The sequence below is a fragment of the Helicoverpa zea genome, chromosome 3 (genome assembly GCF_022581195.2).
Source record: "Helicoverpa zea isolate HzStark_Cry1AcR chromosome 3, ilHelZeax1.1, whole genome shotgun sequence".
In the NCBI taxonomy this organism is placed as follows: domain Eukaryota; kingdom Metazoa; phylum Arthropoda; class Insecta; order Lepidoptera; family Noctuidae; genus Helicoverpa; species Helicoverpa zea.
Genome location: NC_061454.1, coordinates 5,188,148 through 5,200,939, shown reverse-complemented (window position 1 = coordinate 5,200,939; position 12,792 = coordinate 5,188,148). Strand labels below are relative to the sequence as shown.

The 12,792-nt window shown below is 36.4% G+C and overlaps 2 protein-coding genes across 4 annotated transcripts in view; both read left to right on the top strand.

The window, feature by feature from the left end:
• LOC124645959 (tyrosine-protein kinase transmembrane receptor Ror-like) overlaps positions 1–9,914 on the top strand; it is a 50,664-nt gene extending 40,750 nt beyond the window's left edge. For 2 of the 3 annotated variants that reach the window (XM_047185954.1, XM_047185951.1), the window contains exons 2-8: positions 3,597–3,669; positions 4,946–5,089; positions 5,519–5,616; positions 6,314–6,517; positions 6,777–6,987; positions 7,095–7,253; positions 7,555–9,914. In XM_047185954.1, coding sequence (XP_047041910.1) covers positions 3,597–3,669; positions 4,946–5,089; positions 5,519–5,616; positions 6,314–6,517; positions 6,777–6,987; positions 7,095–7,253; positions 7,555–8,351 — 1,686 coding nt within the window. In that variant the 3' untranslated portion in view covers positions 8,352–9,914. The remainder of the gene's footprint in view (positions 1–3,596; positions 3,670–4,945; positions 5,090–5,518; positions 5,617–6,313; positions 6,518–6,776; positions 6,988–7,094; positions 7,254–7,554) is intronic. The other variant, XM_047185953.1, reaches the window with a different exon arrangement.
• A 1,750-nt stretch (positions 9,915–11,664) lies between these two features.
• The window catches only part of LOC124645612 (dedicator of cytokinesis protein 9), a 39,123-nt gene continuing 37,995 nt past the window's right edge, over positions 11,665–12,792 (top strand). Inside the window, exon 1 of the mRNA XM_047185409.1 lies at positions 11,665–11,897. Coding sequence (XP_047041365.1) covers positions 11,850–11,897 — 48 coding nt within the window. The 5' untranslated portion in view covers positions 11,665–11,849. The remainder of the gene's footprint in view (positions 11,898–12,792) is intronic.

The following is a 12,792-nucleotide window of genomic DNA, read 5'->3' as shown; positions in this document are numbered from 1 at the left end:
ACATGAACCTAGATTTTAATACATTTGACTTTACAATTACATGTCACATTATTACGTTATCGTAAGTACTTCGATTACTTTATTATAAAAGCTAAAGTATTCGGACACCTACGTGTAACATAAGTGTACCTGAGTTATAATTATATTATTACCAATTCGTACTTAATCAACTAATTTATTGTTTTGTCGCGATTACTGGTATTTAACGACACATAAACTTGAAGTCTCGCTTAAGCATCCGTTGCGTTTTGTCAACAGTAATGCACCCCCACACCTTTTGAAACTACGTGATGGAACGTTAAATGATTATGAAACTTAGTTAAAACCTTCTTAGTGAGACGTCAAGTTACAAAACTACAACGAACTTGTGTCCACAGCTTGTTGCACAAGCCATGTACAACACACTTAATGGTTATTGTTATAAACTATGCACTAAACAAATTGTTGATCGTAAATCCATATTAACGCATCGCTGGTATGACTGTGAAAGATGAATATGTGGTTATAAGAGAACAATTAGTCTTTATTAAGCAACGAACTTTAAAAATTACTGCCGTAAATCACTATTAATATAACAAAAATACGTTATAACGAAAGTATATATAAATAAGCTCACGATATAAGAATAGTGGCAATCTATTTAAAAAGCTATGTGTATTGATTACATTTGCATAAATTCTGCTTTACTTAATCTTGTTATTCGCATGACAGCATCTATGAATAAAAAGCTGAATATGCAAGTGCCCCTTATCGGATCTTATAACGCATTGTTTTATCTGTTACAAGACTTACAAATGCACAGCAAATCTAGGCAGATAGTAGAATGTTTTCCAATCTAAGATAAGTATGGTAATTTATGAAACATATTAGCCCGGCTTGCTACACTGTCGTGTGGTATGTTTTGTGTACAGATCTTGTAATATGTAGATGTGAAAACGACAACCAAATAAATAATGGCCGAAACAATGTTTCGATTTAGGAAATTATGTAAGTTATTGATTGTTCACATGGCGTTTGAATAAAACTACATGGGCAATATGAATTGGAATCGTGTAACCTAATCCGATCGGTCATTATAATAAAAGTTTGAAAGTGACGACACGATATCTTTAGTTAATGGGTAGGTATCTGCTAGAACAAAAGTTTATACTTTCCATGATAGAGAGCAAGCATTCTTTGGTGTGTTTATTTTTCTGTAGCCTAAAGTCTTCGAAATTAAACCAATTTAAAAATTATAGTCACTGCTGGACAGCTACGCTCCTCCCGAGTTACATAGGAAACATTTTGTCCGGATGTAGCTTAAATTAATACTCGTGTGATATTACTCAAGCTTTTCATTGTATACCAAAGACAATGATTGTCTAGTATAAGGTAAAACCTAACAAGACAGCATATAGGGATTTGGTGAGGTAATTCGAAACGGTTAATGAGATTTGTGAAAACAAACATGATTAAATTTTCAATTTGCTTTGTTTGTGATCGTACTGCATGTGCTGTCACTCATTTGATCAGGACACGTGGAATTTCTAAGTTTATTGTTTTGATACCTTGATTGTAGCGTGTTCACCCGCATCCAGAAGAGTCTAGGTTACAACATCATATTTATAACGTTAGTTTTATCGTAGAAGTAGGTACATGTAAATAAAGAAAATATCGGCATACTACGAATGCTTATCAGTGAGCTACTAGCTGTTTACTACAAAATAAAATATTGTTTATAATAAGTATATAAATAAGCGAGGACTTCTAATTGGCTCTCTGTCGTCTATGACTTCCTTCTATTGTCAAGTTTTTATAATACACTGTACCTAAGTCTTCCATAGCGTAATAAATAAATAAATAAAATAATTGTTAGGTTATAACTTAGGTATACTTAAAACATACTTTCTTGAGTTCTATCGGCAACGGGACTTAGAGATTATTAGCTAATAAATAGTAAAATTATTCTACATTTAGATTTAGGAGCTAACCGTTTTTCGATATCAATTTTTCATATTCTAAAGAAACAAGTAGAAATACTTCAGTTTCTTTAAACTAGAACTCCATGAATAACTAGTAAAAAATAAGTAAATGTTTTCCTTCGTAACCACAATTTATTTTAACTTGACTCTGTGAAAAATAAAATCAAACCTCTTAAGGTCTGGACATTCATTCAATTATGTTTTTCTTTTGAATAAGTTATTTCAAACATGTTACTTTGGTATTTAAGCTCTTGGTTACAAAATTGCATTATTAACTTAGTCTGTGTAATATCTATGATAAAATGAAATCTGGAACATTTAAATACCAACTTAGCCGTTATCTCTAGCTAAATATTCATAATAAACAGGGCTATCCTCAATTATCAGATGTAATGTTAATCAAAACAAATCACTTACATCGTCATTATAATTGGCTATTGGAATAAATATAAATAGCTTGTCCATATTAAGTGCAGCACTTAGAATTCCCTCGAGATTTATTTCCATGCAATAGAGCGGAGTATGTCAAATAACTGATTCCTAAAGTATCTGCCATTGAAGGAGTGCATGATTACTCCACGAGGCAGACAAACAGCCTAGCCTAGAGGTAATTGCGCAGTGCGATCGTTAAGTTCGTTCCTATTAACGATAACAAATAGGCATAAAATGTAAAATATCGATAATTCACTTAGGTACACGATATTATTGATTTATCGTAACCCGAGGGCAAGGCGGAGTGCAGCCACTCTCCACGATAACGTGGCCAAAATAACTCCGCGTCGAGCATCTCAAACGTTCCACAGATAACATAACACAGCCCAATCGTCTTGTATTTTTATTATATACTTATAATGCTGTAGGAGTTCGTAATACATCTAATTTTAATTGCAAAGCTCCCGTAAATCTTTAAGCTCTTGTGGCTCTAAATGGGAACGACTACCAGATCGATCTCAAGTCAATGCGAGATCGTGGCTCGATTACCATGACCAGGGTATGAATGCATCCCGATGGTAATGAATGGCTTATGCATTCTGCGCGTTAGCCAATTAACGTGAAAACGCATTCTAATTTACGTTAATTGTTTAATTATGAGCTGATTGACATTACCAACTTGTTGCTAGAGATCCAAGAATCCATGTTTGTAACTGTGTTTTTAGAATTCCATTGTTATTGTACAGTGTTTGTTACTCTGTTGCGTAATTTACGTAACAAGATAGTGATTTGTGATGGATATGTATGGATATTCAGTTCAACAAGTGGCTTTAGACGGCGCCAGACCGTCAGAATCTGGTCTTTCTATCGAAACCAATTAATATGAAAATGCGTTTTGATTGATTCCAATCAATTGGGTATGAAGGGTGCTTTTAGACATGATTGAAACTCCTGTAATTAAATGGGCGCGGTTCTGTGCTATTAGCCGGATATTGCCACACCTCTAATTTGCACACACAAAGCGGGACGACAAACTATGAAACAAACATAATAATTACTGATTGGGATATGATTAGGTCGACATCTACTTAATATCAAAGCTAATGATTAATAAGAAGGTACCTAAACTATTTGTTAACCACAATTAACAAATATTTACTTAAATATTTACAACTTTATAATGTAATTAATGTATTGTTTCAGCGGCTACGGGACTACGCTGAAAAGTTAGCGAGGGTCGCACGAGAGGAGGCCAGGCCGGAAACAACCCCGCCAAGTAAATATCTTGTCCATTGTTTGCAGTAAACTATTCAACGGTGTTATTGGACCGAAGTAGGTATAGTTATCGGCACGGATATTGAGCCCTGACCTTCACCTGCGCAGAAGCGATTTACTGCCTTATTGCCTTATGCGTACGGTGCGCAAAGCGATCCCCACTCTTCCGCCGAGAGCTCAATATCCGTGCCGGTAACTGTACTCAATACTGCTTCAAGATTAATTGTTCTCAGGTATTAGCTTAGTTAGGGAACATTTCCATCAAAACTTTCCATCTCTCAGGGCAGAGTGGGAAAGTAAGTCCGATTCTTACAAGACACATGTTCATTCAATGTCAGTTTTGATTTTCATAGAAATTCTTTCAAACAACTCTTCAACCCTGACAGGCCCTTGAGCTCGCTGGTCCGGTCAATTATTAAGCTGCCGTCTTTCTGAATCGCGCTTGGCGTAAACATCTCTAAAGACTAGGCCATACAATTATTCCGTTACATTCAACCAATAACCAACGGACCTGTAATTTACAGTTTATTTATTTAAATAGGTACTTATTTATATCACTCAAGTTGATCAGAAAACTTAAGACCAGTATTTAACGCTGTGCTGTGATTAATCAATCAACTTGGCAAGCATAAATAATAATGTAATAGGTATGTCGAACCATTCGCGTTTAATAGAAAGGTCTGTCTGTAGTAGCCATTTAGTGGTAGACAGGCGATTTACATGTTTTATCTTATTAAATCTTTGCAAAACAATAAACATCAATAGAGACTTTAAAAAATGGGTCCAAGATTTGGATATTTCCACTCTGAAATTCATTTAGATAGGTAGATACGTACCCTATTGAGATTTTGTAAGTAAATATCATTGTCAATACCAAGTTAACCACTACTGAGGAAGATATATTTCCCCAAAATTAATATTCACGAACTATAAATAGTTTTAATTGACCAGTTACACAGTTTACGAATAAGAGAAAACATTTAATTTAAGTAACTTTACAATTTAAACGAGTAGGATTTAAATTGCAAGTATCGTGGGACAGCATTTGGCGTGAATTTCTATTAGCCATGCTCAATTCAAATTAACGACTTTAATTACAAATCAGCGGTTAATGTATTGTCTATTATTAAAAAAAAGTCAAGGACCATAGCTTAAAATGTCTACCCATAGGAATGAATATAATAAAAATTAATGATAATTACCTCGAAACTCCTCCATATCTGAAAAGTAGGTCAAGACAAAAAGTTCAGGAAACTAACAAAGATTTATGTTTACAGCGATATATATCCCGGGCACTTGCGGCCTCCAGTCGTGCGGCAAGGAAGCGGCATGCATGCCATACAACAGCACCATGCACTTTTGCCGCTGCACTTCCAACGGTTTACCGGTCACCGAAGACTTCAAATGCCCCAGAAGCACAGGTGATCTTGCGTTTATTTATAACTCCCACAATGCTTGATTGATCGTAATTTGTTTTGAAGTTTATTGAACTTTTGTACCGTTGTTTTGTTTATGCTTCTTTGATTTAATAGTATTTTTTATCGCACATTTAGTGATGTTCGACGTTTTTTGCTAATTTCATTTAATTAGGGCTTATAATGTACCAAACAGCTAGGGATAACCCACAAATATATCAAAGTGAATGTTTTAATTATCTTTAATTGAACGAAATTCCAGCATGCAATGTAATAAACTATTAATTAGGCTCGAAGCAACTAAATGACTTCCAACTAGACGTTTCGCTTGTGGAAACTAGGTGAAGCATTGCAATATCGTTAAGGCTGCCAGCATATCCATCTTGTAATTGTGTCAGTGAAGGTATAACAGTAAATTGTATTCATTTATTCCAGTTCCCGTGACTCTGAAGCCCATATACAACGTGATCCCACCGAGAACGTCAAACGCCTCCGCTGACAGCCGATACGCGCCGTCTCCGCCCACCGCACAAGTGAGACCATCCGTCTTAATTAAAACCCCTTTTATCGCCTTATCACGCTGTCCTACTGCACAGATTGCGAGCTTGATTAAAAAGTATTAACTTAGGAGATAAATTATCTCCTAAGTTAACATAAACATTATCTCAGATAATGTTTATGAAAAGTGTAATGGAACCTCGTTTGATGCAACACCCATTGCATTTAAAACAATTTATCTCGTGTGGGTACTGTCTGCCTACGCGATGTACCTATCTGACCTCTTGTAGATAGGTACTTTCATATCATAATCCGTCCTAAAAAGCATGTTGTAGGTTGTATCGCAGTTTCATATACTATATAGTCAGGTTGTATATTGAAATTCATAAAATGAAAACAACAAGCAACGAACTTTATCAATGAAAGTATTGATTTTCATCAGGCACGCTAAAATATGGAAAATGAAATCAGTGTTTTTCCATAGTAAGTAACTGATAAATATTCATGATAGGTCAGCCGTGATAACGTAGCCGATGTCACCCAAATTGTGAGAGTACTTTGATTACGTACTTTTATTATTGTTTCCCAATAACGTGTCTCAACATCTAAACTATTAAAATTATAATTTACGACGTATCTTAACAGTTTATTGCTTTCGCTTATAAATCTTGAGTTTTCTTCCTTGTTGTAGATACAGTTGATGCAACATTAAGTCTGTTTATTACCTTCCAGGTATCAAAATCCTTATCGAGTGCCGAGATCTTCGCAGAATCAACTACTGGGAACGGCTCGTTAATAGAGACGGGCATGACAGCTGGTGTAGGAACCCTAATAGCTATCACTGTATCAGGGGCCGTAACGCTAATACTTATAGTCGCCATTATGCTGCTATACTTCAAAAAACGAATGTGTCGTGTGGACGGGAAAACACAACCTGTAAGTATGAGATTGGAAATGTAGTGACATTGAAATATGCTTTACAATATAGCCAGTGACTTATTTACAAAATCGTTTTAATTTTAATTCCTCTGGTCCGTTTTTTCTATCTTCACCTGTGGTGAGTAAGCCATTGGTTATACCATAACAACTGCATGGTTTTGGTGAAAATAGCACATATCGCTTTCCAATTGCTAGATATCCCTCACATTCCTGTTGCACACATTATGCAAATATTTATCAGCTTGGTTTGTTATAGCGTGTGCGACCGGGAGAGCCTCTGCTTGCTGAAAGGTATATAACGAACCCGCAGTACGGAGTATACGGGGCGGGGAATGTGCCAGTGCCGGGGACCCCAGGAGCTATGGATGCTGATGACACCAACAAGTCGCAAGTCCAGCTCTTGGATAGGAACGCGCTGACATTCCTTGAAGAAGTCGGAGAAGGATGCTTTGGCAAAGTGCATAAAGGTAATTTACACTTACGTTGTATATCGTGAATTAATGAACCATCATTGATGGAGAATTATATAAATTAAATCTTCATTTGAACTTACCATCATGTAATTTTGCTTCAGGGCTTCTGAGGACGACCGCTGATGAACAAGTAGTAGCTATCAAAGTTCTAAAGGAAAGTGCGGGTCGCAACGCCGAAGAAGACTTCGTGAGAGAAGTCTCTATCATGTCAGCATTTAGGCATCCAAATATTCTTGCACTGGTTGGAGTTGTTTACAGAGGTAATCTTACTTATATTATAAAGTTTGTGAGAATGTATGGATGTATGTTTGTTATTAAATCACGCAAAAACGGCTGGACCGATTTGATTGAAATTTGGTATGTAGATAGGTGATACCCTGGATTAACACATAGGCTACTTTTTATCAACACACCACGCGAGCGAAGCCGCTGGCGGAAGCTAGTACTAATATAAAAAACATTAAACCATTACTCACCTATTGTATTTACTATGTATCTATATGAAATAATGTAAAGCCCAATAACCACGTACCTTCTTCAACAATTGATTCATACTTTCAGATGATATCAACGCCAGTCCCTGGATGGTGTTCGAATACATGGAGTGGGGTGATTTGGCCGGTGTCCTGAGAGGCTCCCGCGGAGGCGGCCGACCAGGGCCGCTGCTAGATGAGCCAGCTCTGCTGCACGTGGCCCTGCAAATAGCCCGCGGTATGCAGTACCTCGCTTCACGACGATTTGTTCATCGGGATCTCGCAGCCAGGAATTGTCTAGTAGGCGCTAATCTAACAGTGAAAATAGCGGATTTTGGTATGTCACGAGACGTTTACACGTGTGACTATTACAAAATGGGTGGTGAACGGCCCATGCCGGTACGCTGGATGTCGCCAGAGAGCATTGTATACGCTCGATTCACGCACGAATCAGACGTGTGGTCCTACGGTGTTGTACTCTGGGAGATATACAGCAGAGGAAAACAACCCTTCTATGGCCAGAATAACGATGGAGCTACAAAATTGATCTTACGAGGCATAGTGCTTGTGCCACCAGAAGACTGCCCGCGCTTCGCTGGCGACTTAATGCGCGCCTGTTGGAAAGCCGATCCTCGCGATAGAATAGGTTTTGATGAAATATGTAGAAAATTAGAGGATGCAGCTGCAGGTGGTGGACAAGTTATGCAAATGCGGCTGCCACGACCCCCACCTCCTCCACAAGATTCAACAGGGTATTTGATTCCGAAAGAGCAGCTGCCAGTCGATTACTTGAAGCTATCACTGCCGACGCCTGAGGATCACGCTGACCTGGAGGCCGCATTCGAGTCCAGTGAGGAGGAGGATGAGGACGAGGAGTACACCTGACAGCCGGCCCTGGTGCCGGCATCGCAGTACGTGCCGCGCTCCTCGCCCTCGGCTGCCGCCGCGACCATGGCTCTCACCCGCACATTCCGTTCACAGAGCAGCTTATTCTCACAGTTTCAGTGTTAAAGCTTGACGTTCAGAGGTTGATTTCGAAACCAGGAATGTACTTTTGATAATGTAGAGTCAATACTCAATTACCTACCTAAGTGTGATATTTTTCATAATAAATAAAAATATTCTATACGAGTATCTACGTATACTTGATGTAGCTGTGTAAATCTCTATGATATTTAATAGCGTGTTGTGTATTTAATGGATATTTTAGTGCATAATTCCTACATAATAAATCTGTGTGCCATATGCCAAAAATAAATGTACCTAAAATATAAGACGATAGATCAATTTATACCGTAATATTTGTATGTATTAAAATTAAGAATATTGTGTAAGGTACAATATGTGTTCCAAACTTTACCTACCCGTGTATGTGTTATATTGTTATAAAAAATCTACATAGTAGACTTGATATGACTTTCACATAATTATGTACTGCAAAATGTAGGTATATATTGACTGAACTTTGTATCTGTTGATAAAATGTATGAATTATACATTGCAGCTAGTAGTGCATAAAGTTAGACATTTATCCTAGTCCTAGACTACGTTCTAAACCTTGTTAGCTAACAAAGCGTTTATATAATGCTCCGATATAGGTTCAATTTAGCGTAAATCGCTCTTATTTATGCTCCCAACAAGCAGTTAAACTATAAATTAAATTCTTCATAAATGAATCTGCCATATGTCAGGACAAAAATTGAAATGTAAACTGAAAAAAAAATAAAAAAGTTTGAGAACCACTGTACCTATTAGGTAAATTAACCACAAATATTTTTATAATCCTTGCCTAGGTTGTCATAGGTAAAACTCATATGATCAAAAATAACTGTACATTTTTACAACCGATTATGCTAAAACTCAGCCTAAAAAAACTTTGTTTAAGTACCGTCCGTAAGAAATAAATTCGAACTAAAGGAAAGTCTTCGTATTGTAGGTATCTGGGTCATTTACGAAATCTTACTAAGTCATTTTAAACTATAAAAGATAGAAATCTTTACAAATACAAAATTATAATACCTAGGTAAAAAGTAAGTAAGCGTTACAAACCCGAACTTGCCGAAAATTAAGATCTGACATGTAGGTAATATTTTCCGGCCAACATTTCCGAAGTGTAATGTAATTATGTATATAGGTAAGTATCGACTTACCAACCAAGAATTATGTCTTTCAGTCTAGGTACCTAAGCCTACGTATAGGTAAAAATTGAAATTATTACATCCTATGAGTAAAATGTACAGATTTTAATGCATTTCTTTACCTGTATAAATAATTTAAATAAATATAAGAAATAAAGTATAAAAAATGTAAGAAAATTATTTGTTTATCAAAATAAAAACGTACAAACGCTAGCCAATTCAATTCTGTAACTGATAGATAAATTGATGTTTTAATTCATCAGTGTGTTAAATATTTTGAAAATGATGAAAATAAAGTGTACAAAGACTATTCAGGGTTTATTTTTCTTTGAAAATCACACAAGTGTTACAGCCATGGTCATAGAAATACCCAACGCTATTAAAACCACAATTTCCAATTCAAGAAACATTTACATAATGAATTTTCGGAATATAATCATGAAATAAAATTTGGAGGAGGACCTCCCAATTTCTTTTGCTAACGAGCAAGCGCAACATGCAACAATACATTCAAAACGGTTTTTCTTTTTCGCAAGATCTGTTGCTGTTGCTGTTGTCGACTACCACGCCAGTAGAATGCGGTGGCCAATGGAACTAATGTAAGCAGACATCTTAGTATATTTCTCGGAGTTACCAGGGGCCCGATACTCCTAAGTTAATAATGTCAAAATCGAATAGAAATCGAATCGCAATATGATCGCAATAGCAGTTTTAACCATAACGGGCATTCTGCTACTAATAAAAGACCAATCGTATTCGATTGACATTTGATTGGTGTGCGATTGGTCTGCTATTTTGGTAATTTTGGTCTATACGGTAGTTTGCTGTACAATCATTTTGCAATCGTAAATCATTTGCAGACAAAATGATTCATTATTGAATGACAGAAAAGGATAAAAACGTTTATTTCAAAGAAAAAATAGCGGAATGCCACATACGCTTCAATCGTAATCGAGTCGGGATCGGATATCAGTCGAATCGAGTCGAACGTGAATCGTATGTCGCTTAAGTAAAATTAGGAGAATCGGGCCCCAGTTTATTATGATATCCGTGATAACCAAAACATGTAGCACTTGCCTGTTTTAGGTCTGATAACCGATACTACAAATTACTATAGACTCTAGATAAAGTCACTGTATAGAAAATAAAGGGGAATTGAGGCCAGATATAGAATTTAATTTAGTTACTTACTAGTAATTGGAAATACACAGAAACCCGTTCCGTGAGGTCATACATTTTTTTCTAAGAGACTTTGATATAATTAATAAAACACTACCAGTTTTGCCTAAAAATTCTAACACTTCTTAAGTACAAATCTTAAGATAAATGAGACAAGGGATTTTTTTGTAGTGTTTTCAGCATTGACATTATAACTATAATAAGCAAGGTTAGTCCTGCTCGGAGGGTAGGTGCCTCGTGGTAAGTGGCGAGTGGGCCGGTGATGCTGGACCCACAGGGAGCGCGTGATCTGCGTTTAAAGTCCGCCGAGGTATCCTCACCCTTCTCAGCCGCTCATGTCCCTGTTGCCCTCTTGTTGCTTTTCAGTGACTGATTCCCGGAGGCCCAGTAAGTGGGTTGGCGAGTCTCCACCTGCCATTTTAACATGTATTTAATACATTGTCATCGGCAGGTGCCATAGTTCCCGTAGTTTCCCCATTCCTAGTCCATTAGCATCCCATCACAATAGCCCAAGTAGTTTTCATCCATAGTTAGCAATAGTTTAGCACAGAACCGGGGATTGTCCTTGGGTACATTTCTATAGTGTATACAGGGATAATCGTCGGTTTTGTGTCACCATTTCATTAAAGTTGTCTCAAAAGGGCTTCAGCGTGTTGGCTTCGGCCCCACGTTCGCCTCCCAAAAATCCGGGACTCTATAGTCCCGAGGTCTGGTAGAGACATACAAATATAACTATAATTCTAAGCTCGATGGTTTTCAGCTACCTACTCATATTGGCTATGGTTGAATTTTAGAGGTCGAGGTCGCCACTGTCGGTAGTGTCGGTTGCTTACGGCTGTCAAAGTCAATTTGTCATTTTCGTTTGTCGGACGTCGCCGCTCTGTGACTGTGTTTCGTTCGTTCGTTCGGTGTTTCGCATCTTCGTTCTCCATTGCGATTGCGGTTTTCGGCATTTCCTAAATGAGAAAAGATTGATTTTTTCCAAAATGTAAACATTTCGGTGTTTTGGAGTAAATAAATGTGAATTCGTGAATATATTGTATGAAGAAGTAGAAATTGCTCCACCATGCCTCCAGTTAATTCTAAGGTGAAAAAGAACGGCGCAGAATATGAGGTAAATAGCTAATAACATGAATGAAGCTTTTACGCAAATTTAATTATGTTTAGTGATCAAACAATTGAAAAAATTAGGCAACCCCGTTCCTGTATATACTTGGTAAACGTAAAGCTAGTAATTTAGAAATTTAGCTTTTCTAGTTAGAAATTTTCTTCCACTTTCTATTTGCATTACCATTTCTAATGGCATGCTTAGACATAACTATATTCTATGCCAAAAGAGTAGTATGTTCCTTCAATATAACTTTATTTACAACAAAAAGTTGGCTTAAGTGACACTTAATATCAGCTTTAACATTAATGTATTACATTTCCAGTCTGTACGCCATACAATATTTACATAACATTAGCTAGTGAATATTGTAAACATCGTAAGAACGACATTGAGCATCAATCATATCTTAACATACTACAACAGCATCATAATAACTAAACTAAAATATAATCTACATTTTGTAATGCTCAAAAAAATATGAGATTTAATCATTTTATTTTTCCCTCAATTGAAATACAAGAATCCTGTGAATTTATAGAATGCAAGATAGATGCAAGTCCAATTTACACAAATCAATCTTTACCTGCTTTCTTAAACCAACTATCAATTTTTTTTTAAATTCCAAATATTTCTACTGACAGAAAGCATAATGTCCTGTCGCTGTAATCATTTAAATGTGTTATTTACTCCTGATTTAATTGCTTAATTTTCAGTTTTATAAATAAAATTTGTACATAGATAAACTCAATTTAATTAAAATGGTACTGAAAAATACCACAATCAAATATTAGTTTACTTCAATACTATAGTAAAAATGGTAATTCCCGCCAACTACACTCTTGATAAATAAGTATGTAATCATTTGCTTCATAACCTTGTGATTGTCCTTTACAGCAAA